The following is a 26,432-nucleotide window of genomic DNA, read 5'->3' as shown; positions in this document are numbered from 1 at the left end:
TGTTTTCCCAGTTTGTTTTTCATTTTATGCTGCTTTTTAAAAAATTATTTCTTGTTTAAAAAAATTTCAAACCCACGGAGAAATGGAAATAACAGTTAGCCTCCCCTACCCTTCCCACAGACCACTGAGTGTTCTGTCTTGTTCCCCGGGCTCTATCTCTCCCTGTGACTAGGTTATAGTCACAGTCTACCCAAGCGGAATACACGTACTACAGTGTAACCGCCCACAACAGATGGGCTCCGGGATGTCTCATCAACTGAGGAAAATGGACCTTTTGATGGCCACTCACAATGCAGTACAAACCTCTTTTTCCCCCTCTCACTGATGCTCACTGTGATCTATTTGCTTTGTTCTTGCTTCCCCTTCTCAAGCCCTCATACAACAGAATACACAATGAAGATTTCCGCGGGTTCTGATCTTGTGGGTACAGACAGTAGTCACCCTCCCAGTGTCACCGACAAAGCGTGGTCGTTAAGAGTTGTGTGAGCCCTTATCATGAGCAATAAAATATTTAATATTCAGCTTGTCCCTGGATACCCTCCTGTGGTTATGTCCCCTGTGGTTCTGGAGGCCTCCTGGGAGTGGAGACTCCAACAACGGCACGAACAGCGGGGTCTGTGTGATGTGTTTTTACCGCGTTAGAATGTTCTGGAGTTTACTTGTGCAGTGAGTGTATGGATTCTATTGATTAATTTTCAATCGAGCCTGAGAAAATGGACAGGTGTCTTAAAAAGATTCCTGCAAAAAAACAGACTGTATTTTGAAGTCAATGAAAATGGGCATCAGTGAAAAATAAGAAAATGCCGGAACAGACACTTACTCATAGCCTGAGCTTTTCTGCCATAATAGAGAGCAAAAATGATGATAAACCAATCAAACTCATGAAACGTCTGCCAAATCTCCACCCATGATCACCAACTTAAAAATCATCCAGAAGACTGACTGAACTCCAGACTCCCGTTCAACCAGCATCCATGCTGAAGCCCCACGAAGTGTAGAGTGTGTTTCGGGTTATTAGTTACAGCCAATATAAAGCCATCACGATTGACAAGATAAAGGAACCAGAACATTATAATTAATAACCTTTTTTAGCAAAAGAAAATTTTGTGCTGTTAATAGAGTAAAATATTTTAAACTGTTTCATCTTGTCTCATTATTTAAATGTTCTTTTGTTGGTATATTTTATAATGTATTCACTCCCTAGGATAAGTATACAATTTGTAAGTAAATACATGTAATGGATGCATGCTCCATTTTTTAAACCAATGGCCATGTGGAATAAAAGGCCAGATCCAGCTTGTTCCAGCTCGAGACTCTGATAAGCTAAGTCTCCTCCTCCGGCCTCCGAGCAGTGTTGAGATAAGCAAGCTGTTCCTCAGTGAGTCCGGGCATCAATCATGTTAAACCAACTTCTTACTTGGGTATTCGGAACACTTTAGTCATGGAACCTCAGAAGAAAAATGCAATGAATTGGCCAGTCCCACTGCCCTCAGGCATAAGAACTTGAAGGAATTCTGCAAACAGTTTTGCATAGAAAGCTCCCAACAGAACATAGACTCTGACGCCAAGTCTATTCACGATAGTCTCTTGGGAACCCCCCATAAGTTTAGAGTCTGGAGTGACTATCGACCCGGGAACACACCGGTCACAGACAACAATCCCTGATCTCCTGGCTCTGCTGTTTTCCATTTCCGTCTCCTGCTGCTGCTTCTCTTCCTCCCTGAGCCACTCTCCGTGAGTCTCACTCAGACTGCCAGGACCTGCCTGCTTACTTTAAAGATTTTTTTTTTTTTAAATTTGGCAGAGAAAGATCACAAGTAAGCAGAGAGAGAGGGGGAAGCAGGCTCCCCGACGAGCAGAGAGCCCGATGCGGGGCTCGATCCCAGGACTCTGGGATCATGACCAGAGCCAAAGGCTGAGGCTTAACCCACTGAGCCACCCAGGCACCCTGCCTGCCTGCTTACTTTAAAGACCTAGTTTGGAATTTTTCTCCAGTTTTCGACCTGGCTCCTATCATTTCATTTCCAAGTTGCATGGGCTACTTTAGCAGCACACACCCACAGCCAGGACGGAAATACTCCTGCAGGCTTGTTAGGCTCTACAAACGTGCCAGGCTCCCATCTTCCTGTCGGGAGGACCCGAGATCATACTATTGTCTTGAATAGGAGGGAAAGGATCCAAGGACTACTTCTGGGAGCCAGCTCCATGCCCCAATTAATGGTGAAGTCTTCTTTTACTCTTCCAGACCCTATAAGGGGCAAGGACAGTCCTTGGCAAGGGAGAAGTGTAGAAGAAAGGTCTTTGCCTGAACCTCTCTGCTTTGTTCTCTGTGGCTGTAATTGCTACATAGTTCTCTCTTTTCAGCTATCATAACTTGCAAATCGGCAGCCCAGACTCTCTGTTCTTTGCCAGGACGGAAGAACAAAGAGAAAGCCAGAGACAGGCCAGAACTTCATCAGAGTTCACGACAGTCAGCCGTCTCTTCTCTGGTTTGCTTTCCCAGACCCCTCAATTCTGAGGCTTTCCTGCTTGATGTGCTTATATGTTCAGTCTTTGGCCATAGCCTACACCAGATTGTCGGCTGCCATCTACAAAGGCCTCACACCTTGCCTGTAGGGTTCCCTTGATTTCAAACTAAGAGCCAATCAACATAAGTTGGGAAACTGACCTCCAATATTTTCTTCTCCAAGAATCCCTTTTATTATTTTCTTTACAGATACCTTGTTTTAAAAGATTATGAATATTAACCTATTTTCAGGTCTTTTTTTTTTTTTTTAAGCTTTTATTTGTCAGAGAGAGAGAGAGAGCAAGAGAGCACAAGCAGGGGAAATGGCAGACAGATGCAGAGGGAGAAGCAGGCTTCCCGCTGAGGAGGGAGCTCGATGTGGGGCTGGATCCCAGGACACTGGGATCATGACCTGAGCCAAAGGCAGATGCTTAACGACTGAGCCACCCAGGTGTCCCTCCAGATCATTTTTTTAATTCCAAGATTAAAAAATTAAAGATATAAATGATGAAAAACTAGACAGATGAGGGAAGGGTTGTCCCTATAGGGGATGACAGATGCCTGTGGCACTCCTTTATGTGGTGGAAAGAGGGACAGATGTCCTCAAGGCTCTGCTCTCCACTACTGAATGTTGGAACTTGGTTATGTCAATAGATTTCCATGTTTCCTTGTGTACTATTTCTGTAACGACCTCACAATCTGATACTAATCACTTATGCTTAGTATATATTTACAATGCAAATAGGGCTATATGGTTTTTAAGCCTAGCACAACCTTACACTACATATACTCAAATTCAGGAGGCCAACTTGTAAGACGTTCCAAGGCAAGGCAATTTCTCTCTAACTCAAGCCTAATTTTAATAAGTCATCTCTTAGGATGTATTACATTATGAGTATTTCAAGCAAGTTTTATTATTTTTGGTTTGTTTACCCTGGATACCCAAATCATCTTTATAATAAAGCACATAAAATGTGTTTAAAAGTGTAAAGAAAGTAGCATGTGATAAACTTCATCAAAGTTCAAATTCTGCCATTAAATAAAAATGGGTTTGCATTAAAATATTTCCTTTATGACAATTATCATATGATCTCTCTGATATGAGGAACTTGAGAAACAGGCCGGGGGGTTGTGGTGGGTAGGGAAGGAAAAAAATGAAACAAGATGGGATCGGGAGGGAGACAAACCATAAGAGACTCTCACAAAACAAACTGAGGGTTGGTTGGGGGAAGGGGAGATGGGCTGGCTGGGTGATGGACACTGGGGAGCATATATGCTTAGGTGAGTGCTGTGAAGTGTGTAAGTCTGATGATTCACAGACCTGTACCCCTGGGGCAAATAATACATTATATATTAATAAAAATAATTTAAAAATATTTCCTTTAGGAGTTGAATTTTGGATACCTTTTACAAAAAAAAATAGTAACACCAAAACTAGGACCCTGAAGTAATTGATATGGTGTCAAGTATTAGAAGGCAAGAAGAGTAACCCGTAATAAACTTCATCAAAGTTCAAATTCTGCCATTAACTTCTTATACAAACTAACTGAAATTCGTAGAATAGATATGAACAAAGCCTAGAAGATTTTGTCTTTACAGTCACCTGACCTGAGTGGGAAAAGTTAATTTTTTTTATTGTACTTATTTAGGACTCCAAAATGGCTATTTTACTTACCACTTGGAAGCTCGAGGAGAATATAAATTATCACCATCAACAGGCGTTGTTAACACATGATGGTTTACAACATTTAAATACTTCTCGATGTGAATCTGTTACAGGAAAGTTAAAGTTTAGGCCATTATAGTGGACTTAAGATACTCAGCTAATTTACTTTATTTCATTAGGGTAATGCTTTGAATTGTGTAATTAAGTTAAAAGACACAAGATGCTATGCGTTTATTGCATGCCTAAGGTATCATTGGGCATCTCGAGGCTAAATGACTTTATCCCAAAAACCATAATAAACAATTGAGACTCAGAGCTTGAATGACCTGTAGCACTCTTCACAAATTAAACGATGCACAACCATCAGTAAATCGCTTAGCCAGGTAAGCTTACTAGGCAGGACAGATATGGAGTAATAGGGATTTCAAGGAAGCATCTGGGGCGAGACTCTGGCCCTTAGGTAACAGATTATTCAAAATGGCCAACCCAAAGACTCCAGCTGAGTGCAGCCGTCTCACCGTCAAGTTATATAGGACAATGGTGTGCCAGTTCCATGAGGCAACAAAACACACCACATCGCTCACAGCCTGAGGAGCTGGGCTGTGAAGCTCACAATGTGGGAGAGTGGAAGTCTTACGCCAGAGCAGAGACAGTGACAGTTCGAGGTCTCAAAGATGGAGATGGTCCTTATTTGGACACATGTGCTATGATCCTTGTTTCTTGCTTTCTTTTTTTTTTCCTTTTTAAGATTTATTTATTTATTTATTTGAGAGAGTGAGTGACCAGGGGGAGAGGGGTGAAGGGAGAGGGAGAGAGAGAATCCCAAGCAGACTCCCCACTGAGCATAGAGCCCAATGCGGGGCTCGAACTCACGACCCTGAGATCATGACTGGAGCTGAAATCGAGAATCTGACGCTTACCTGATTGAGCCACCCAGGTGCCCTTAGATCCTTGTTTTATAAGTGAATATTATCCTGGTCTGAAGACTGGATTCTCCTCTGCCCTTCAACCCATCTATAATGATGAAGTCCCTGTGTCCTTTATCTCACCCTTCCAAAATTGTAGGTACATCTCTTTAGCTTTATCTACTGGATTATAATATCACAAAATGACTAATCTCAAAATACATAAGCTATTTAGGGAAAATAAACTCTTTTCCTTTAGAATCCCAGTGGATCTGATAGTAACTCTCTGCAATGTATTGCTTTGAATCCTTTTTTGTTGGGAATATTGTTAGACTAATGGTTATTTTAAACATTCTTAATGCTTTTTATCAAACCACATGTTAGGGGTTATCACTGCAGAATCTTATATTCCCAACACCTTAAATTCTTTGTGGAATGTGACAGGATGAAAACCGATCAGTTAATAATCGTAACTTTAATAAAAGGGACAGAATGAGAAAGCTGCTGACCAACCGAAGCCCATCTCTGTTACAGAATTATACAGGGTCCTATGAGAACGACAGTCCTTTTCTTCTAGAGGAATCTTTGTCTCCTTCCAGCACTTTATTTACTGTCTAAAGCTGTACTCACTCTTAATCCCATTTCAGTCCTTTTGATTGCGGTTTCAAGATTCTGAATGTTTAGAGCCTCTCCTTTTTCCTCCAGTGGGAAATTTGTTAATTTCTCTTTTAACTGATAAAGGTCTTCATGGACCTGTAGGTATAAAAAATACAAAATATTGAAAGAATACATACAGAATTCACCTGAAACAGTGATTTATTTTAAGATTTGCAATTTGCTTGCATGTCTAGAGACAGCCTAGATTTTAGGATGTTCGTCGGAAAGGACTGTCTTCATGATTCTAAGATATTCTTTATTAGAATGTTGCATTATTGTCTTTCAGATTTCAAGAAACTAAGCTTTCATACAGTTTTACTCTTTTTCCTTCCCCTCATTAGAAACAAATCCAAGAACTACAATTCAAATCACTTCAGCTCCATAGCTGGTAAGAAGTATGAGCTGATACGAAGTTTGCATCAAACTCGGATGTCTACTAACTGGTTAAGAGGTAAGAAAACAGGAAAGTTCTAGCAATGAGAGGTTTTAGTGAAAGCAAAGCCTTTCAGGGGTGCCTCGGTGGCTCAGTCAGTTAAACATCTGACTCTTGGTTTTGGCTCAGCTCGTGATATCACAGTTGTGAGATCGAGTCCTCCACTGGGCTCTGTGCTCAACATGGCATCTGCTGAAATTTCTCTCTCTACTTCTCTCTCTGCCCCTCCCTGTGCATGCGCACACTCGCGCGTTCTCTCTCTCAAAGCAAGCAAGCAAGCAAGCAAGCAAGCAAGCAAGCAGAGCCTTTCAAAAGGGAATTGTAAACAGGTTGACAGGGCCCTTTGGTTTTCCATTTTGGCTGGATCTTCCCCACGTACTGCTCTTGAAGAAGCAGTTCTGTAGGTGTGTGGCCTTGATTCCGTTTTACGTAGTCAGAAATGGAAATGATCGGTGAAGAGAAAGCAGCGTGCATTATCACCTCAACATTTTCCTCCAATCTGTATTCTCTTTGGAAATGATGAACGTCTCTCTAATGTCGATCACCCTCCCAGGAAATTGGGTGCTATGAAATTAGACATCACAAGATTCTCTGCATTCATATCAGAAACCAAACTTCAATAAATACAGATGGCACCAATTATTGTATGGGTTGCTGCCACAAGAAAAACATTTTGTTATGCAAATTTATGAACCCAACACCTGTTTCATCAATAGTCACACCAATAACTATCTGCAGACTGGGTTGCTAAAGGCATTTTGAAACAGTTACCTTTCCTCTGTTAGCATAACTGGACACACAAACGTTGATCCGGCCTGTGTTATCGATTACTTTGGAAAATTCCCATGAAGCCAAGTATTCAAAAGATCAGAATTTGCATCTTTTCACTGATGGGCATCACAGTCTGGTAGACACATCTGGTCATTTGTGCTCTGCACAAATTGTCATGGAAAGCCTTCAGGGCTCACAGATTGAAATCGGAACACACCTACTGTTTGCTTGTAGGCACTAAGGATGAAGATGTACTTCTTTCCATTGTTTTGTCCAAGTTACTGCTACAAGCTGATTTACCATCTATTGTCTAAAGGCATTTGCGAAGTACAAAGAGGCGGTTCAAGGCAAGGGCCACTTTCCAGACCCACATTTCTTGGTTCTTCCTTAGAATGCACTACATTTCCTTCTTGTAGCTCTATTATTTGTGGTATTTGTAACTTCACGTATCATTCTGTATTTATGCCTGTCAACAGCTGGGGGAGTGAAACTGTCCTGGATTATTTATCATGGAACCAAAGGGCTTCTTTCTTTATCTGCCCTGTGTGGGCAATTACACTTCTACCCAGAGTCGTGAGATAATATGTAACAAGTCTAGTACATAGTGAGGGCCCAGTAAAAGGCAAATGGACATAATTCCTTGCTTTATTGCTGGTCGCATGATGTCCACACACGTTTTCTCTGATTTCTTTACCACGGGAGAAAAAAAAAAGAGTTATTCTACCTCATTAAATTGTTGAGTAAAAATAAGGCAATATGTGTGTGGAAATGAATGAATGTAGGCTTTGGAACCAGGCAGATATGAACTCGAATCCTATTTCCTCCTTTACGGAGCCTGACACATTTACTTAGGGTTTGAGAGACTTTGGTGCTTTCTTGAAAGGGGGCTAAACAGCTACCTGTTGGAATAGCGGCCAGAATAAAATGAGTTCAAGTGCAGAGAGAATTTCATACAGGGCCAGCCACGTAGGAGGGCACCGAACAAATGTTAATGCTCTTCCTCTGAATTGTCAAGCCCAGTGAAACTCCTTGCTCATAACTGGCACTTAATAAACGTTCATTGATTTGAATTGCTCTCTTCCTCTTCCTCAAGAGTTTTTCATTTTCCTGCCAGATATTTTCTTCTCTCCTCTCAATAACCACCCATCTGTTTGTATAGTAATTACAATAGGGACAAGTACTGTAGGAAATGTGTCACCAGACTTGGGTAGGAACAAATCTCTGTTCTTTCTTCAAATGGATCCTGTCTACCATATTGAAATGTTACGTGTTCCCCATTATCTCTATGATTATCAAATGCATTGCTTTCCATATATTTCCTACTTGGAGGACAGTGTGGGGACAAGGCTGCTTAATGAGAGGGCTTTGAAAGATTTAATGCAGTGAAGATTTGCTCTAGAATTTGGAAGTCTAGCCATGCAATCAGATTCCATGTTGTCAAAAGCAGTTCCATAATTGTATTTTATCCATCTCTGCTAAAGATAGAGTTTGGCTGACTCATTCTCATCACACTTTGCCCACTTGCGCCTTCATTTTTTATATGTTCCTGGCAGACCAGATGGAGGAGTAGATAAGAAAGATAGCGATAATACCAAGCTGTTGATTAGTTCCAATATTGCCAAAGTTGGTGTTAACATAAAACAGGATTTCCAATAATAATTAAAAAGCTAATTTTGGTTGCAACCAGATTATCTTTGTTGCACAAACATTTGTTTAATAGTTGGGTCAAGTAAGCATTTTAAAAGATGTAATAAAAAGATATCACATGATCATTAATAAAGTCGAAACAGAAAGCTTGTAAGAGTTATCAATAAAAGAAACACCAAGGAAACCTCCCGGACACACAGCCCCACTTCTTCAAGACTGTTTTACAAACATGCCATGACCTGTTTCTCTCTCCTCTTGGGCAAGTTACTTCAGCTTTTTGTACCTTAGTTTCTTCTTCTGTAAACTGGGGCTAAATATGACACCTGCCTAGCAGAGTTACTGCAGAGTGTTTCACTGTCAATAAAGTGGACTACTGTTTCAATTATAACAGTGATTATCATCACTATAGTTAGAACCCCACTGTTCTGATCAGTCGAGGAAAGATCCACCTGAAACCATAAAAGGTTTGAATGACAGAATTAAAAGTGAAAAAAGTTAAACAGTTAACAAAAGGCTGCCTAGTAGAACTCTGTGTGGAGATAGCAATCACGTGTCCTGAATCAAAAATGAAAACATGGGCATTGGGATGGGATCAGAAAGTAGGACAGAATATTCAATGTTTGTATGTCCTAGGAAATCCAGACATACAAAGCGCATGTTTTCATAACAAGTCACACAATGAGTTTATAATTAGAACACTGACTATCTGTATTTAAAGATTTTTTTCTCAAGTATTTTAGATATTTTATCAAAATATTTTATTATCAATTTGTATCACCTATTGTGCTTTCTAAATAATAGTGTGTGTTAGTGCAGCTACCTTCAGTTTTAAAGGGGATGTACATTCCTGGAGAATGAATTAATGAGGAGATCATTATCCAGTCGTTCAGGATCAATGGACCTAATTCTGTGCTAGGTAAAATGGGATCTCCGAAAGATCCAGGTGTAACAGGAAAACGAGGCATGCCTCATTTGCCCTATAGCATCACCCATGAAGTTTTAGTTAAGAATGGAGTATGCCGGGATGCCTGGGTGGCTCAGTTGGTTAAGCAGCTGCCTTCGGCTCAGGTCATGATCCCAGCGTCCTGGGATCGAGTTCCACATCGGGCTCCTTGCTCATCAGGGAGCCTGCTTCTCCCTCTGCCTCTGCCTGCCATTCTGTCTGCCTGTGCTTGCTCTCTCTCTCTCTCTCTCTCTCTCTGACAAATAAATAAATAAAATCTTAAAAAAAAAAAAGAATGGAGTACGACTGGTTAAAAAGACAGGCTAAAATTAATTTTTTCCTTATCTTCCAGTAAAAAGCAGGCTCCTCTTAAAAAGACTTAGAAATGAACAGAAAACTAAGTAATATTAAAAGGCAAGAGACCAGATCTAATAACAACTCACATCTATTGAGTGTTACACATTATATGTTACCCAATATTTTAACCCTTACAAGACTCCTACGGGGGACTTCATATTATCATCTTTATTTTTACTTGAGGGAATCCAAGGTTTAAAGTGGTTAAGTACCCTGTGCCAGGTAAGTTAGCTGGTTAATTGGGGAACTCTTCAAATCCGGGCAGTCTGAATCCAAAGCCTTCATGCCTAACCACTAACCAGTATGTGCATAATATCTACAAATATACAAACGTGTATTTATAATTATACAAAGCTAAAGGCTGGTGAAAATTCAGTGGAAAAGGCAGGATTTAAATATTGAGAGGAGCAAAAGGGCCAAGGGAAGAATTTTTTTTTTTAAGAATTTCTTTTTTAACTGGGTTGATAGATTGAAAGGGTTTGAGAAGATCATTTGCATTTTTCTATGTATAGGGGTCTGCCCGCAATACTCATCTTTGATGGTTTTTTTTTTCCATAATGTGAAATAATAATAGTCCTTATCGGATAGCTTTGTTGTAGGGGGTTAAATGCCTTAAAATATGTACAACACTTAGAACTGTGCACAATACCCAGCAAATACTGTTCGCTTTTATTATTGGGATTTTTCTTGGAAATTATATTACAGTTTATATTTTTACAATACTATCTAAGGTAGAAGGTCTCAGAATTGGGCATGCATCACAGTTAACTGCAAGGGTACCCCCGGAACTCCTGATTTAATAGGTCTAGAATGAGGTCTGAGAATTTGTGTTTCTCATGAGTTCTCAGCCAGTGCTGAAGATACTGGTCCTGGGGCCACTCTTTGAGAATCACTGGTCTAAAAAGTTGTTTAATGTATCTGATTGAAACACAGGCCTGATATACCCATTTAAGGTGAAGCAGGTAGAGATTTGAAGTGCCTCTGTTTTCTGGCAACTTTGTGTGTGTGTGTATTCTATATATATAAATTTATGATATATTAATATATTATTATATTATTATAACTTATATATATCAAACATATATAAGTTGATAGAAACAATTTGATTGCCTAGGCTGAAAATTAAGGAAGACCACTTTGTGATAAAAAGAAATTTTTGTAGCTTTGGTAAATTGGGTCAATTTAGAGTCAGAGGTAGATCTAATTCACTCTATGTATCCTACAGAAGAGAACACTTAGGCCCAGAGCGGTGAAATGATTAGCCTAAACTTATCCACCTGGAAGAATGTCATTGCCAAGGTCGGTCCTCAGTATTCTGACACCCCACAGAGTGCTTCCCTCTAGAGGTACTGCTTATTTGTAGCCTGGTTGAAGGACACAAATCATCGCCCCAGGTAGAAGTGGAATCCGTGCTGTGTGCCCGAGAATAGTGCTGTATGTTAGAGATGCTCCGGACTCGGTGAGAAAGTAGGGAAAGGCTTCCTTATTTCCTTGTTATGTATATTCTCCATATTACCGGGGAGAATGTTCTGAGTCCAGAGACCAGCCTCAGTAATCAGGGTAACACGCAGGCTTGCTCTCTCTACACTGCCTTCCACTTACTCTGTCCAGAATAACCCTTTTCAGCAGACAGAGGTACTGAGCAACATGGATGTGACTGTTCCTAGCTCTCCTGCTCTGTTTTATAATCCGATGACGACAGACACTGACCCTGTAATGTTGTATCCTAGGCTGACCGAATAGCTACCTCTGGATCCTACTCTGAAGTGAAAAGGCTTTTGGCTTTTCAGCCGATCCCCTATTCTACATTATTCCAAACCACAAGGGGAGAAGACCTGGGAAAAGAATTCTCCTAAGGGAAAGTGTGAAATTAGGTGAGAGAATTCTCCCTGGATTCTGGTCTCTTTTTTAGAGATGGTCCAGGTCTGGGGAAAATAAGAGAAAACTAAGGAATAACCTAATTGTTCTTATAGTCAACACAAAGTGTACCGTGGGGGGAAAACTGGCTGTTTCTGGGTAGGAGTCTCTAACAGTGTTCCAATTGTTTGGAGCCTGTAAACACGGGCCCTGCATTTAGAGGGGGTATATGTAGTAAAGAATCAGCTTTTCCCAATGAGAGTTCTGACCTTTGCCCTTGGATACTGGGAGGTGATCTCTAGGGCCCTGGAGAGTCCTGCTTGATAAGTGTCTTTGCTTGGGGGCTTTGGTCACCAGATAATTTAACAATGTGATTTATGCTGGGGGCTTTGAGCCACATGGTATCTGTTCCAACCTCTAGAGGAACTGGAGTCTAAAGGCATTAGTGTGACCTCTGGGAAGGGCTCCAGATGAAAGGTCAGAACTTGGGCAGTGTGTGATTAAGTCCCAGTAAAAACTCTGGACATCAAAGTCTTAGGTGAGCTTCCCTAATTGGTAATATTCTGGGTATATTGTTACACATCATGGCTGGGAGGAGATAAAGCCATCCATGACTCTACAGGGAGAGGATGACTGGAAGCTCCATTTGGATCCCTCTTGGATGCTGCCCTATTCATGCCTTACCTTGGCTGGCTTTAATTTGTATCCGTTTAGTGTTATAACACTGTAATTATAAGCATAGCACTTTCCTGAATTCTGTGTTGCTCTAGAAATTAGCCAGTGTGAAGGTGGTCAGGGGCCCCCAAATTTGTAGATAGCAGGCCTGAAGTGAGCTTGACTCTGGGGACTTCTGAACTTAGGCTGGAGTAGAAATGAGGGCAGTTTTGTGGGGAATGTTCCCTCAGACTTTGCAGTCTGCTAAATTCATCTAGGGTGCTAGTGGCAGATGATAACAGAATGTGAGGTAAGAAGATTTGGGTATTAGTCATAATGGGGAACTCTATGAAACTGGTGAGTTTAAGGGTTTATATTTTGAAAAAGATGCATTTTTTTTTTTAAGATTTTATTTATTTATTTGACAGACAGAGATCACAAGCAGGCAGAGAGGCAGGCAGAGAGAGAGGAGGAAGCAGGCTCCTTGCTGAGCAGAGAGCCCGATGCAGGGCTTGATCCCAGGACCCTGAGATCATGACCTGAGCCGAAGGCAGCGGCTTAACCCACTGAGCCACCCAGGCACCCCTGAAAAAGATGCATTTAAAGCAGTCTCTCCTAGATGAGAGGTAAGAGACCAACATCCTGGCAGGAAAATCCACTGTAGATCTGAGTGAGAGTCCAAATAGAGTGAATTTAGGCAAATTACTTCAAGCCCTGACAAATGGAGCTAAATACTAGTTAAAAGTGATGATTTATGCAGAAATGTTTTAAAACTACCATAAATAAATATGAAAGAACAAAAATTTTATGGGAAAATATGAGTATAATTATCACAAACTGAGTTATACTGGAGAAGTTAAGACTTTTTTTTTTTTATATTTCCCCCCTTAGGTTAGAAAGAGTCATTTCCAGGAGGTTTTTTTGTTTTTGTTTTTTTTTGTGGCACATTTATATATTCAATACTTTATTTAACTTGCTAGGCAATCCAAGTTATCTTTATTATATTTTTCTTTGTGTGTTCCCAAGCCAGGGGCTTTTAATTCATTTATTTATTTGAGATATAATCAACATATAACATTATATTTCAGGTATACAGCATAATCAATATTTGTATAAACAGCAAAAATGATCACAAGTTTAGTTGACATCCATAATCACAGTTATAATTTTTTTATGATGAGTACTTTTAAGATGAATTCTTTAAGCAACTTTCAAATGTAAGAGTTCAGTGTTATTAACTACAGTCCCCATGTTGTATATTACATCCCCAAGACTTATTTGCAAGGTACTTTCAGATCCAAAAAATTTAGGTGCCTAAGAAAAGTGGTTTACCTATTTCAACTTCTTTCCAGATTTCTTATCATCTCCCCAAAGTGTCTGACTTGTATTTGCCCCATATCACGGGTTCCAATTTTTCAGAACTAACATTTTAAAAAAGTGCCTCAGTGTAAGATGGATTTTCGAAAGTTAAGGTTCTGGGGTGAGGTGTATGGTTTTGGAGTTTTGCCAGAGGCAAAATGGTCGAGCTTCTGGAGGGAAACGTCAGGGGAAGATACGGGGTGTGGGGTGGGGCGTGTTAGGCTCTCAGCGGAGGTCTAGGTGGGCATATTTGGGAGTTCTCGGAGGGGTCGTGCCCTCTGCACGCAGGAGGTAGTCTAGGAACGGTACTCCTAGAGGGTGGGCGCCAGTGGATCGGCGCGGCTGGGCCTCGCGCGGAAGTGTCTTAGCTGGGGCAGGGCCCGGAAGGGCCCGTTTCCCACCTGGATTAGGATGGTTCCGATGGGGTCGTAGTTCTCATTCTCCTGTGCCATGGCTAGGGTCGGGGAGTACCACCTCTCCGAGAAGCGGTCTCTGAGCGCGGAAGCCCGGAGCCTGGAGCGCCCGTCCCCATGGCAACTCCACGCGCAGCCCAGCCTGTTCTACGCCGGGAGCGGAAGAGGGGGTGTGGGAGGAGTCAGAGCAAACCGGTTCCTTCCGTCGACGCGCCCTTCTTTGCGCGTCTCCCCCGCGCGCCGGCGGCCGTGGTATAGCCCAAGGCGGAAGCGGCTCTCGGACGCCACTGGCTCGCGAGCGCAGCTATGGCTGCGGGCGTCCCCTGTGCGGTTGTCACCAGCTGCTCCTCCACCTTCTCCGGGGACCGGCTGGTCCAGCGTGAGTAGCGGGGCTCCTGGGCCGATGTCCAAGTCACCCCAGTCTCGGCGGGCTCCGGCCTCAGAACCGCGGTCTCCCTGTCGGCCTTTGTCGTCGCGGGCCCGGGGCTTTTCCTTCACTGCGCCGGGGCTCGCGGCTTCTCGGGTGCTGCTTCGACCCGGTGCGGGTGTCCAGGCCCCGCAGCTGCCTTCCCCTAGCTCTCACACTCGTTGCTTGTCTGCCGGCCCAGCGCGTTGTTGCTTTTCTTCCGGCTTTTTCTGCAAAGTGGGACTCATCCCTGCCCCGCCCAGCCCACGGGTCGTTGCGGGCTCCTTTGAGCTGAACCGAAGGGCGCCCTGGAAATTGTACCGAGTTACTCGGGTGTAAGGTGCAGAAACTGGGATGCTTGTTGCCGTCCCTGCCCCCGAGGTGGACAGTAGGTTTCCTCTTGCCCCCCCGCTTGATGTGTATGATTTAACCTTGTGTCTTCCACTGCAGTTGTTGTCTGCCGTGCCTTCCTCCTGAGGCGTAGGCTTTCGGGCAGCGTTAGCTTTTGGGTGTTCCTGGGCCTAGTTTGTTGGCTTCTGGACCTTCGCTGTCAAACTAAAGAACTCTTAAAACTTAGGCGAGACCAGTGTTATAGACAGCACCGGACTGGGTCCCGGGCTCAGCTCTTTGAGTAAAGGATTCTGTGAAGTTGATTGTAACCCAGGACACCTGTTTTAAGCGCATGGCTGCGAGTCAGAGCAGTGACTCTCAGCTGCGTGAGAGTGAGTGCACTTAACCTCCACCCTGCGGTTTTCTTATCTGTAAGAAGGTGATGATGTTCACAGCATTGTGCTTAACTCAGAGGCTGGCATAGATTTGATAAATGGTAGTCATTGTTTTTAAAGCACATTATCTCTCTAACGCCCAATGTCCTGGTCCCCTAAAAATGGGGCATATGAGCCCATCTCACAGGATTATTTGAAGGACAGGTGACATTTTGAAAGCATTTCGTAAACTGTAAAGCGTCACGTGGCTATATATATTTTTTTCTGTACCTGTCGAGTGACAGGCAGGACGTCCTCCAACACATATTCTGTAAACTTAGTTATCACCTATGACCACTTAAAAAGTTCTTCGCCAGGGTAGAAATCTAATTATAGCACTTAGTAAATGAAGTAACTTCTCTCTGCCATTTCCTTACCCCTTAGTAGTGCTCCTTCCCGTTTATTCCCTTTCTTTTCTTTTTAAAAGGTTGTTTCATTGTAAAAGCATTTACATTTAGCATAACCAGAAAAGAGAATGTCAGCTATGATCTGTCTCCTCACCCAAACACAAATACTGTTAACATTTCTGTGCATTTCCTTCTAGTCTTTTTTCCCATGCTTATGTTAAAAAATTATAATTACATTTTGTACATAATTTTAGCCTATTTTATATATAACTTTTATGTTTTATACATTGTTTTTACATTTCGTATGTTAAAAATTTTAAATATTTTTGTTTTTAAATATATAAATATAAACATAATTAACACGTTTATAAAATATATAACAATTTATATAATTTATATTTTACATATAATATTTTTGTGTGTGTATATATACATATATTTATTTACTTATTTATTGAGAGAGAGAGAGAGAGGATGCACATGCGTAGGGCAGTGGAAGACAGAGAATCCTAAGCAGGCTCCACACTCAGCACAGAGCCCTGAGAGTGGAGGGGCTTGATCTCACCACCCTGAGATCATGACCTGAGCTGAAATCAAGAGTCAGACTCTTAACTGACTGAGCCAGCCAGGTGCCCCTGTGTATAATTTTTATCCTGATATTTTTCATTTAGTATTACATAATTTATGATCTAATATGCTTTCCATCATACTTTGCGTCTAGTGAATGTAAAATTTGCTCAAGATTCTTAAAATTCTCGGTGTATTTAACTTTATAAAATAATTACATGTATTTAGATTTCCATTACTGATATATAAAGGCCTTTCAAAGCCAGTCTCAAATATTTAAGTATTCTGATGGCTATGGTACTCCTCTGTGCACTTTAAGGATCAGAATTGGCAGACATGGTCACTTCATTGAAAGAGCTGATGACCTATAGTTGGCAAATAGTAACACTGTATTTCTTTAAAGTACATTGGCATCCTTAGGGGTAAAATTAATTCTGTAAAATAATCCACTTTTTTTTCTATATGTAAAATCCCTCTTAGTCAACTTTTGTGTTGATTAAAATTAGGTGGCCTTTCCTTTGTGATTCCATTAATGCTGTGTAGGGAAGAAATAAGAGCAGTTAGTAAAGACAGTACTTGTAAGGAAGGAGAAGGGAACTCGAACAGAGGGCTTTATCTTCTCTTCCCAGGTTTTTGATAGGGAAAGAGTGGGTAACACTAGACAGCAGTATTCGCTGAGCACCGATTCCATTTTATTATAATTAAGGATTGCCTTAAATTAATCATGAATGGAGTCTAATTTTGATGTAAGAGATAAAGATGACCAAATGAATGATGTTTGTCAAGTGTTCCATCGTATTAGGCCACAGTATGATTTTGGATTGAATCTGATCTTTTTGGGGAAGGTCTGGTTTCACTTCATTCATCAGGAAGAGGAACGTTAGGGTTTCTCCAGTTTCTTTCAACATCTCATCTGTTTTACCGCTTTTATCTAATGGGAGATATTTCATAATCAAATAAGTTTGTTGTAAATACACGTGAAATAAAAGCGAATAGGCCTCTGCTGTGGATAAAGAGCGTGCATGGATTTTCTGAAAAACTTTTACATTGTGTCACTCAAAGGCCTTATTTTCAGTATTTTGAGTGGGTCCAACATCAGATAAAGGGCATTTCAGACTTACATTGTAGACTTTTAAAGGGGAATGAAGGCTCAGGATGCTTGAGGACCTCAGGTATGAGAGCAAGTGTATGTACTCCAGGCCAGACCTCTTTCCACCTCAAATATATGCATATGAAGATTTTACTTTCATTCTGGGAAAGTATATTCTGATATTAAGCACAGAGCTGGTCTCTGTGCCAGTTACTGCAGCTAAAATGACAAGGTGCTATTCCTTCTCTTCAGAGAGAGCATGTGCGCTACTTGTTCATATATTAAAATGTGAATACCTAAGTTTTAACATTTTACACTACTTTCATAGAAGGAACTTTTATTTTTTATTTGTTTTAACTCCAGTATAGTTCATATACAGTATTTAGATTAGTTTCAGGTATACAGCATAGTGAATTAATGATTCTATACATTACTCAGTACTCATGAAGGTAAATGTACTCTTGGGACACCTGGATGGCTCAGTCGGTTAAGTGTCTCTTGATTTTGGCTCAGGTCATGATCACAGGGTCGTGAGATCGAGCCCTGCTTGGGGCTAGCGCGGATTCTGCTTGAGGATTTTCTCTCTCCCTCTGCTCCTCCCCCTTCTTGTGCGGAAACACTCTCTCTAAATAAATAAATAATAAATAAAATCTTAAAAAAAAATTAAGTGTACTCTTAATCCCCTTCACCTGTGTGACCCATCCCCTCACATACTTCCCCTCTAGTAACCATCTGTTCTCTGTAGTTAAGAGTATTTTTTGGTTTGTCTTTTTTCTTCATCATTTTTTCTTAAATTCCACATGTGAATGAAATCATATGGTATTTGTCTTTTTTGACTTATTTCGCTTGGTATTATACCCTCTAGATCCATCCATATTGTCACAAATGACAAGATTTCATTCTCTTTTTAATGGATGAATAATATTCCATTGCATATATATTCACTTCTTTATCCATTCATCTATCAGTGCACACTTGGTCTGCTTCCATAGTTTGGCTGTTGTTAATAATGCTGCAATAAACAGGGGTGCCTGTATCTTTCTGAACGAGCCTTTTTGTTTTCTTTCGTTAAATATCCAGTAGTGGAATTACTGAATCTTACGGTAACTCTATTTTTAATTTTTTGAGGAATCTCAATACCTTTTTCTACTCTTAGAAGGAGCTTTAGATAGAAAAGTCCCTGGAGACTTGCTTGATGTTGTTGAGATGTGTAATGCCCACTCAGCAACTGTAAGGCACTCAGGTTTTACATCTGAACATTTGGAGCAAAATTCTTGCTTTTAGCAAAATGTGGAAATTTGGAGATCTTAAAACCATAGCAAACATTTGTGTGTATATCAGTACTCTTCTCAGACGTGTTCTTAGGTCTTTTAATTTGGTTCTTATATCCCTGTGAAGTCATGAAGTCAGATTATCTCCATTTTCTAAATGAAGAAATCGTGGCTTGGAAATACCAGGTGACTTGGCCAAAGTGATCAAGTACTAAGTGTTGGAGCATATGTTCGCTTCAGGATTTGTTTGCACGGATACGTGAGTGCAATGTGTTCCTTATTCCTTAGCAATCAGAATTATTTAACTTTAAGATGGTGGCATTGGTGTAAGAAATGACAGAGAAGATTGACCCGTAAAAGAGTAAAGGTTTTAAAGTAGGAGGTTTTAAATAGAGGGTTTTGCATTTCTATTTAGGAGGTTTGAAATCTAAATTCTGAGTGAAGAATAAATAGCTTTGTCTAGAGGACCTATATTTATTTATTTATTTTTATTTTTAAGATTTTATTTATTTATTAGAGATCACAAGTAGGCAGAAAAACAAGCAGAGAGAAGAGGGGTAGGCAGGCTCCTCCCTGAGCAGAGAGCCCGATGCTGGGCTTGATCCCAGGACCCTGAGATCATATCCTGAGCCGAAAGCAGAGGCTTAACCTCCTGAGCCACCCAGGCGCCCCAGGACCTATATTTAAAAAGAGCATTATGTATGCCTGATAGTTTTGAACAGTATCTGGATTTTTATTTTCTCAGTTGAGTGTACTCATAGTAGAGGCATATTATATCTTAGTCACTCCTATCCAGGATTAACATTAAAAATAGAAAGTTATTCAAGATCATCTTTACCATCCCTTCTAGATATAAAATCCTGTTACCATGTTATTTTTATGCTAGATTATATAGCGCTTCTTACCTCAGGCATTCTTAATTTTTGTGTATGCATTTTTTTTGAAAACTGCCCCCCCCTTTGGTAATATAATATCACATTCAGCTTGTTGACATTAATACAGTCCACCAGTCTTACTCAGATTTCCCCAGTTTGGCTTTTACTCATTTGTGTGTGTGTATGTATTCTACACAATTTTGTCACCTGTGGTTTGTGTATCTGCCACCGCAGTCAAGATCCTGAATACCACAGCAATCCCCTTGTATTGCTCTTTTATAACCACACCCACCTCTCTTCCAGGTTATGTTCCCAGTCTTTATCCCTAGCCCCTGGCAACCACTAATCTGTCCTCCATTTCCAAAATGTTGTCATTTCAAAAATGCTACACAGTTGGAACCATAGAGTAGATTACTTTTGGGGATTGTTTTTTCTGTTTTTTGTTTTTCTGCTCAGTATGATTCCCTAGAGGTTCATGTATATTGTGCGTGTCAATTCATGCCTTTTGACTGCTGAGTAGTATTCCACAGTAAGGATGTGCCACAGTTTATTTACCTGCTGAAGCACTTCCAGGCTGGTTCCAGTCTTTGGTTCCTGGTCCTGTTTTTGTATAAAGTTTTATTGGCACACAGCCATGTCCATTTACTTACATTTTATCTGTAGCTGCGTTTGCAGAGTTGAATAATTGCACCACAGACCATATAGCCCACAGCCTAAAATATTTCCTAAAATATATCGGGCCCTTTTTTGAAGAAGTTTGACAGCCTGTGTTCTGAGCATGTGTACAAAGCATGTAGTAATCTGCTTAACTGTTAGAACATTTGAATGCTATTGTTATGATCATTCTAATCATTATGCAAAGAAATTGCAGCATAGAGAAATTAAGTAATTTGCTCAAGGCCAAATAGCTGAGCCAGGTTTTAAAACCCAGGCAGTCTGGCTCTGGGAACTGCCTCTTAACCAGTCCTGCTCTCAATTAACTCAAGAAAGGGGAACTGAAAACAGGAAAGGCACCAGAGGGCCAGCAGCTGAGCCATGGGGGTTTTCTTTGAAGGCTGAAGGGATAATGGGATTTGGCCTGTGGTCATTTGCTTTCTTAGGAGAATAATACTTGGAACAGAGCTAAAATTTCTCACTAATTTGAATTTAGCAATTCCACATAGGACTTTCTACATTTTTCCTGGGTTTAACTAAGGCTCAGGCCTCAGGTCCTGGTCACCTGCTTCCCACAGCAACCCTGGCAAATAGAAAATTAGCAGAGCCATTGTTTTCTTCTGCTTCTTTCCCAAGGATTTGCAGTTAAGTAGGGACCTGGTCCTAGAGAAACCTCCCTGGACTAGGGGGGATGTGAAATGGTGGCTTTTAAACAAAATGCATTCTTTCCTCATTTTAGATGGGAAGACTTAGGTCCAGCTGAGATCTGGGTCTCCCTTTAGGATGATCAGCTATCTTGATTTTCCCAGGATTGAAGATTTCTTTCTTTCTTTCTTTCTTTTTTTTTTTTTTTTTTTAAAGATTTTATTTATATGACAGAGAGAGACATCGAGAGAGGGAACACAAGCAGGGGGAGTGGGAGAGGGAGGAGCAGGCTTCCCGCTGGAACGCAGGACCCTGGGATCATGACCAGAACAGAAGGCAGACGCTTGACTGAGCCACCCAGGCACCCCGAGGATTTCTTTTTAATTGAAGTATAGTTGACATATATTAGTTTCAGGTGTACGACCTTGTGATTTGACAATGATAAACATTATAAAATGCTCACCACAATAGTGTAGTTATCATCTGTCTCTGCAAAAAATTATTGCAGTATTACTGACTATATTCTCTGTGCTGTACTTTCTTATCCCTGTGACTTATTTTATAACTGGAAGTTTGTGCTTCTTAATCTTCACCTATTTTGCCTATCTCCCCAAACCCTCCCTTCTGGTGTCCACCAGTTTGTTCTCATATTTATGAGCCTGTTTCTGTTTTTGTTGTTTTTAGATTCCATGTAGAAGTGAAATTGTATGGTATTTGTCTTTCTCTGACTAATTTCCACTAGCATAATAGCTTCTAGATCCATCCATGTTGCATTTTAAAGTTGCAGAAGACAGTCCACATTTGGAGTAGAGAATTTGACTTTTTTTGTTTGGAATTCAGATGCTCTTAACCATGGAAATAGTGCTCTCTGGTCCTTAGTCCTTTAAACCTGCAGAACCGGATAGCTCAATTATGTATGATGGGTAAACTAGGCTTTGGGGAATTCCATAGGCAAAGCCATCCATCACTTATGACATTGTTTCTTTGGGGAACATTCATTCTTCTTCAAGACTGGGCGTTTGTTTCTTGCCCTATTAGACCCCTATACTTACAAAAGGATCTTAAAGGAATTTACTAAGGAGAACATTCTTATTTTAAAGGTAGGGTCTTGCTTAGTCGTTAAGCATCTGCCTTCAGCTCAGGTCATGATCCCAGGGTCCTGGGTTTGAGCCCCGCATTGGGCTCCCTGCTTAGCGGGAAGCCTGCTTCTCCCACTCCCCCTGCTTGTGTTCCCTCTCTGCCTGTGTCTCTCTCTCTGTCAAAATAAATAAAATCTTAAAAAAAAAAAAAAATGGGGTCTTTTCATAAGTCCAACTTAGCTAACCGACATTGTCCAGCAGGGAAGAGGATAAAAGCTTGGGTTTTTAAAAATTTACATTTTCTTTAGCTGCTTTAGTATTCTGAGGGGACTCTTTTACTCTGGGAATAAGATATAATTTTTGCTTAAGCTAAGTTGTTCATTTTGTTGTGGTAGGATAGCTCTGCCTTTGATTTGATTGTGTATTTCTAAGTCTTTATTTTCTTCAAAGAAAGAATGATTGGGCTAACAAGATCTTCCGTGAGCGGTTTAAGGTTGTCATCAGACAGTGAGTGATACCGTAAGCGGTCTGACTAAAGCAGTGATTTCAACTGGTATGGGGTAGAGGATTGTTTTTAGCTATTATACTTAATATATTTTTAAATTTTCAATTAACAGTAAAAGAGGCCTTAAGATTTTTATTTTGATTAAAAGAGAGATGTTAAGTCATCAGCCTAAGGAGGAAAAATATTAAATACAAGTTCATATTCTCTCCAGACCCAAAAGAACTTACAAAATGTGCCTGTGTTATCCTTCTAGTGTGAGCATGGCATGCGTGTGGGGGTGTGTATTTATGTGTGAGAGAGAGAGAGAGAGAGAAATTCAAGCTCAAACAAGTTGTGATTTTATAAGGTTGTTCAGCCCATAAACACTGGGGAGCCAAGATTCAGTTCTAGTTCTTTTATATACATGAGACGTAAGTATTTTGGCAGCTAATACTGTGTGTATCGAAGGTGGAGTTAGGGATAGGAAAAATTACAGTAAAAGATTTTACTACTAACATGAGAACTTTTATGGCTTACATTAAGTGTACACTTTTTCCTTCGTGGTAGTTAGAACCTTAGTAGAGTAGAACCTTTCATAGGTTAAATAATACACCTTTATGGGTGTCCTAGTTTGGTTCCTTGTGGAGTAGAGAATTTGACTTTTTGTGTGAGCTTACTGTAGATGAGGGAATGGTCATAAGGTGTTTGCCTTTCCAACAAATGGCATTCCAATAAAGAGGGAGAGGAGTCCGAGGAGACACATGAGTGGAACAGAATTATGCATTATCCCCTGTTGCGCGGAGCCATCTATGGTACAGAGAGTGTTGTACCGTCCTGGATGAGTCTAAATGTATCCAGACCCAGACCTTTGCTTCTGGGCCATTCAGCTGCTTGTTTTTGTGCAGCAAAAAGTAAAAACATCTAAGAAGTGTGCAGTGGTTGTTTGGTTTAAACAGCTTGTCCCCTGTGATTCCTCAACAAATAGTGGTGCTTCCTAAATAATGAAATCTGATACAGGACCATTTTTTAAAAGGTTAAGGTGTGAAAATTGTTTTGAATATGTCTGGCAGAAATGATAATCTGGGCATGACATTGTATTTGTGTTGGAGCCCGTGCACATAGATAACCAACCACAAACACATCTCTAACAATTACTCATCCAGAAAGCAAGACTGACAGAGCTTAAGACAAAGAGGACAGTTGTGAAACTCAGCCTGTGTCATGTTGTGGGTTCAGTAACAAATCACCTATTTAGGGTTTAATTTTCCACACTGACCTGAAGCCGGTTCTGTGTGAAGATGGGGAAAAGTATTATCGTCCTTCGATCAAAATCCAAATCTGTATGCTCAGAGCAGAAAAATGTGTAATTATTTGGTAATAAACAGCTGAACTAAGAAAATTGCCATTCTGTCTGAATTCCTTTCAGGTTGTTCAGGGGTTTTATGGGGGCATGGGGGCAAGACTTTGTGAATTGAGCACTGAGTTCTACCCTTTTCCTGGCTATTTTGACTTTAAGCAAGTTAACTTTCTTCCCACAAATAAGTTGTAGTGTTTTTACCTTTGCTGTCATTGTTCTAAGTCTCTAAAACATCATGTGCCTTAGGTTACCTACCTCCTCAGTAAAAAAGGGACATTATCTTTGAGCTTCCATGATTTTTTTTCTTCCAGCTTTTTTGGGATATCATTTAAATATCCTAAAACCCACTTAGTTTTGGTGCAGAACATTTCTGTGATTCTGGAAGGAAGCCTCCTGCCTATTTGCAGTTACTCCCCACTCCCACCCCCCAGTTCTACGCAACCACAAATGTACTTTATAGATTTGCCTTTTGTGGGCATTTTATTTAAAAGGAATCCTGTAATATGTAGTCTCTCGACTTTGCCTTCTCTTAACATTTTTGAGATTCATCCGATTACAACATATACTTCATATTCCATTGTATGGACATACCACATTTTATGCCTTCATCAGGTGATAGACATTAAGTTGTTTCCACTTTTTGGCTCTTAGGAGTAATGCAGTTATGGAGATCGAAAGAAACTGCTATGCTATTTTAAGAAACCACCAAACTATTTCCCAGAGTGGCTGAACCATTTCATGTTCTCATCAGCAATATATGGAGGTTCCAGTTTCTCCTCCTTTTCGACAGCGCTTGTTACTGTATTTTTCCATTATGGTCAGTCTAGTGGGTGTGAAGCAGTATGTCACTATAGTTTTTTTTGTCATCTCATTAATGAGTTGTAAGAGTACTTTATATATTCTGGATACAGGTTACATAAATAATTCACATATATTTTCTCCTGTCTTATGACTTGTCTTTTGGTTTTCTTGATGGTATCTTTTGAAATGCAAACATTTTGAATTTTGATGAAGTCCAGCATGTCATTGTGTTCTTTTTTCATGTGTTGCCCAATCATTTTACCCTTCTTGAAGGAGCTTTGAGGTCCTGGACGTGGGATGTGTTAGCTTTATGGTATTCTCCCATGCATCAGGCTTATTTTGAATAAAGGGCTACAGAGTAGATGTTCCTCATTAAACTTACTCTGTTTTGGAAAATTCATCACAGACACATTTACCTTCTTTCAGAATAAGTTAGCATCTGCCGCAGATCCTGTTGTCATCCCGAGCAGACATTGACGTTTTTTTGGGTGAGGTTTGAAAAATTAACGTTTGAATGTGAAAAGTATTTTCATTTCATAATGGTCCTATTTAGGCTTATGTCTTCTTTTTTCCAGAAAGCCACCATTCACAAATTATTTTGAAAACGTCTAAGGTTAATTGCTAAATACATTTTATGGTTACAATAACTAAGACACTTGAGGCAGATTTTACCAGAGGTAGATTTTAAAAGGTTGTAATGCCTGGCTAGTTTCAGTTCTGTGAGAAAGAATAAAACCAACTTTGCATTCCAGAACCTGTATTGTGTTTCATAAATACAGCTAAGTCAGTTCCTCAGGTTCCACAAGATCAGGGTCGCTGAGCCTTAGCACTGTTGACATTTCGGGCCGGGTAATCCTGTGTCGTGTAGGTGCTATCCTGGGCATCAGAGGACCCTTAGCAACATTCTTAGCCTCTGCCCCCTAGATGCCAGTAGCATCTCCCAACTTGTGACAACCAAAAATGTCTCCCGATGCTGACCTGTTCCCTGCAGGGGCACGACCACCCCTCCTCCCCATAAAGAACCACAGCTTTAGATGTGTATCTAGAATTGTGATTTTGAATAAATAATAGTAACAGAATTCAAAGAAGTCTCTTCCGTTTTCATAGGTGGGGATTGCCCCCAGGGTTGATAAAATGGTCTTTGCATGCAGCTGGTAAAATGTAGGGGCTGGTGATTCCTCCCTGGCTCGCACAAAGCACTTCTCCATGCTCTTTCTCCCTTTCCTGCCAGCTTCTTGCTGTTCTTTTGTGCAAGTTCGTCTCACTGCACTGTGAGATCTTCTGAGGGTCAGCGCAGACCATGTAGTATTCACCCTGCCCCCTACCTCCCCCACCCCCAGTTATTTTAAGATGCAGCTGTGGTGACCAATTCCAGATGGTTCTTGGGAGCAAGCAAACTTCAGGAAAAGGCGGAGGGCCGAGTGAGATTTCCTCTGCTCCAACTTCAGAATGCTCCCACTGTGATACAAAGAGCCCTGGAGTGTCAGGCGATGTGGATTTCAAGGGCGACCAGAGAGGAGGGGTGTGAGAGGAAAGGGTAATTAAGCATTGTAAGCAAAGCAGAATTGCTGTCCCCTGATCTGCCCCTGGAACTCGGGGAATAATCTCTTCGTAGCGGCTACTAAGTACTGGATAGCAGCACCCACCTTCGGGCCCTTCTCATGAAATCGTGGCTATAACATTGTAACAAGTTGCAACAATGCAGATGATTAACCCACTGAGCCACCCAGGCGTCCCTCATTATGATTTCCGAAGGTCTCTCTTTCCTTTCCTTGCTTGCTAATGAAAACTCTGGCTTTCATATTTTTTTCCTAAATCACATTTTACTCAATTCTTCTCTTTCATAATGGCTACTTTCCCCTTCAGTTGACGTCAGACTTTGCTGCCTCCTATAATTTTCCTAATTGCTTTCTCTTCTGTTTTA

The 26,432-nt window shown here is 40.8% G+C and overlaps 2 protein-coding genes across 3 annotated transcripts in view; one reads left to right on the top strand and one right to left on the bottom strand.

Annotated features, from left to right (window-relative positions):
- LOC111153125 (IQ motif containing H) overlaps positions 1 to 14,207 on the bottom strand; it is a 184,957-nt gene extending 170,750 nt beyond the window's left edge. Inside the window, exons 1-3 of the mRNA XM_022511922.1 lie at positions 14,157 to 14,207; positions 5,708 to 5,830; positions 4,182 to 4,276 (exon numbers count right to left, since the gene is read on the bottom strand). Coding sequence (XP_022367630.1) covers positions 4,182 to 4,276; positions 5,708 to 5,830; positions 14,157 to 14,207 — 269 coding nt within the window. The remainder of the gene's footprint in view (positions 1 to 4,181; positions 4,277 to 5,707; positions 5,831 to 14,156) is intronic.
- Positions 14,208 to 14,455: 248 nt separating this feature from the next.
- LOC111153360 (alpha and gamma adaptin binding protein) overlaps positions 14,456 to 26,432 on the top strand; it is a 50,041-nt gene continuing 38,064 nt past the window's right edge. For both annotated transcript variants that reach the window (XM_022512351.1, XM_022512350.1), the window contains exon 1: positions 14,456 to 14,547. In XM_022512351.1, the coding sequence (XP_022368059.1) occupies positions 14,475 to 14,547 (73 nt within the window). In that variant the 5' untranslated portion in view covers positions 14,456 to 14,474. The remainder of the gene's footprint in view (positions 14,548 to 26,432) is intronic.

The sequence above is a fragment of the Enhydra lutris genome, unplaced genomic scaffold, assembly GCF_002288905.1.
Source record: "Enhydra lutris kenyoni isolate GAN:26980312 unplaced genomic scaffold, ASM228890v2 scaffoldscaffold31, whole genome shotgun sequence".
NCBI lineage: Eukaryota > Metazoa > Chordata > Mammalia > Carnivora > Mustelidae > Enhydra > Enhydra lutris.
Note: the sequence above shows the minus strand (reverse complement) of the source record. Positions and strands in the feature narration are given on the sequence as shown.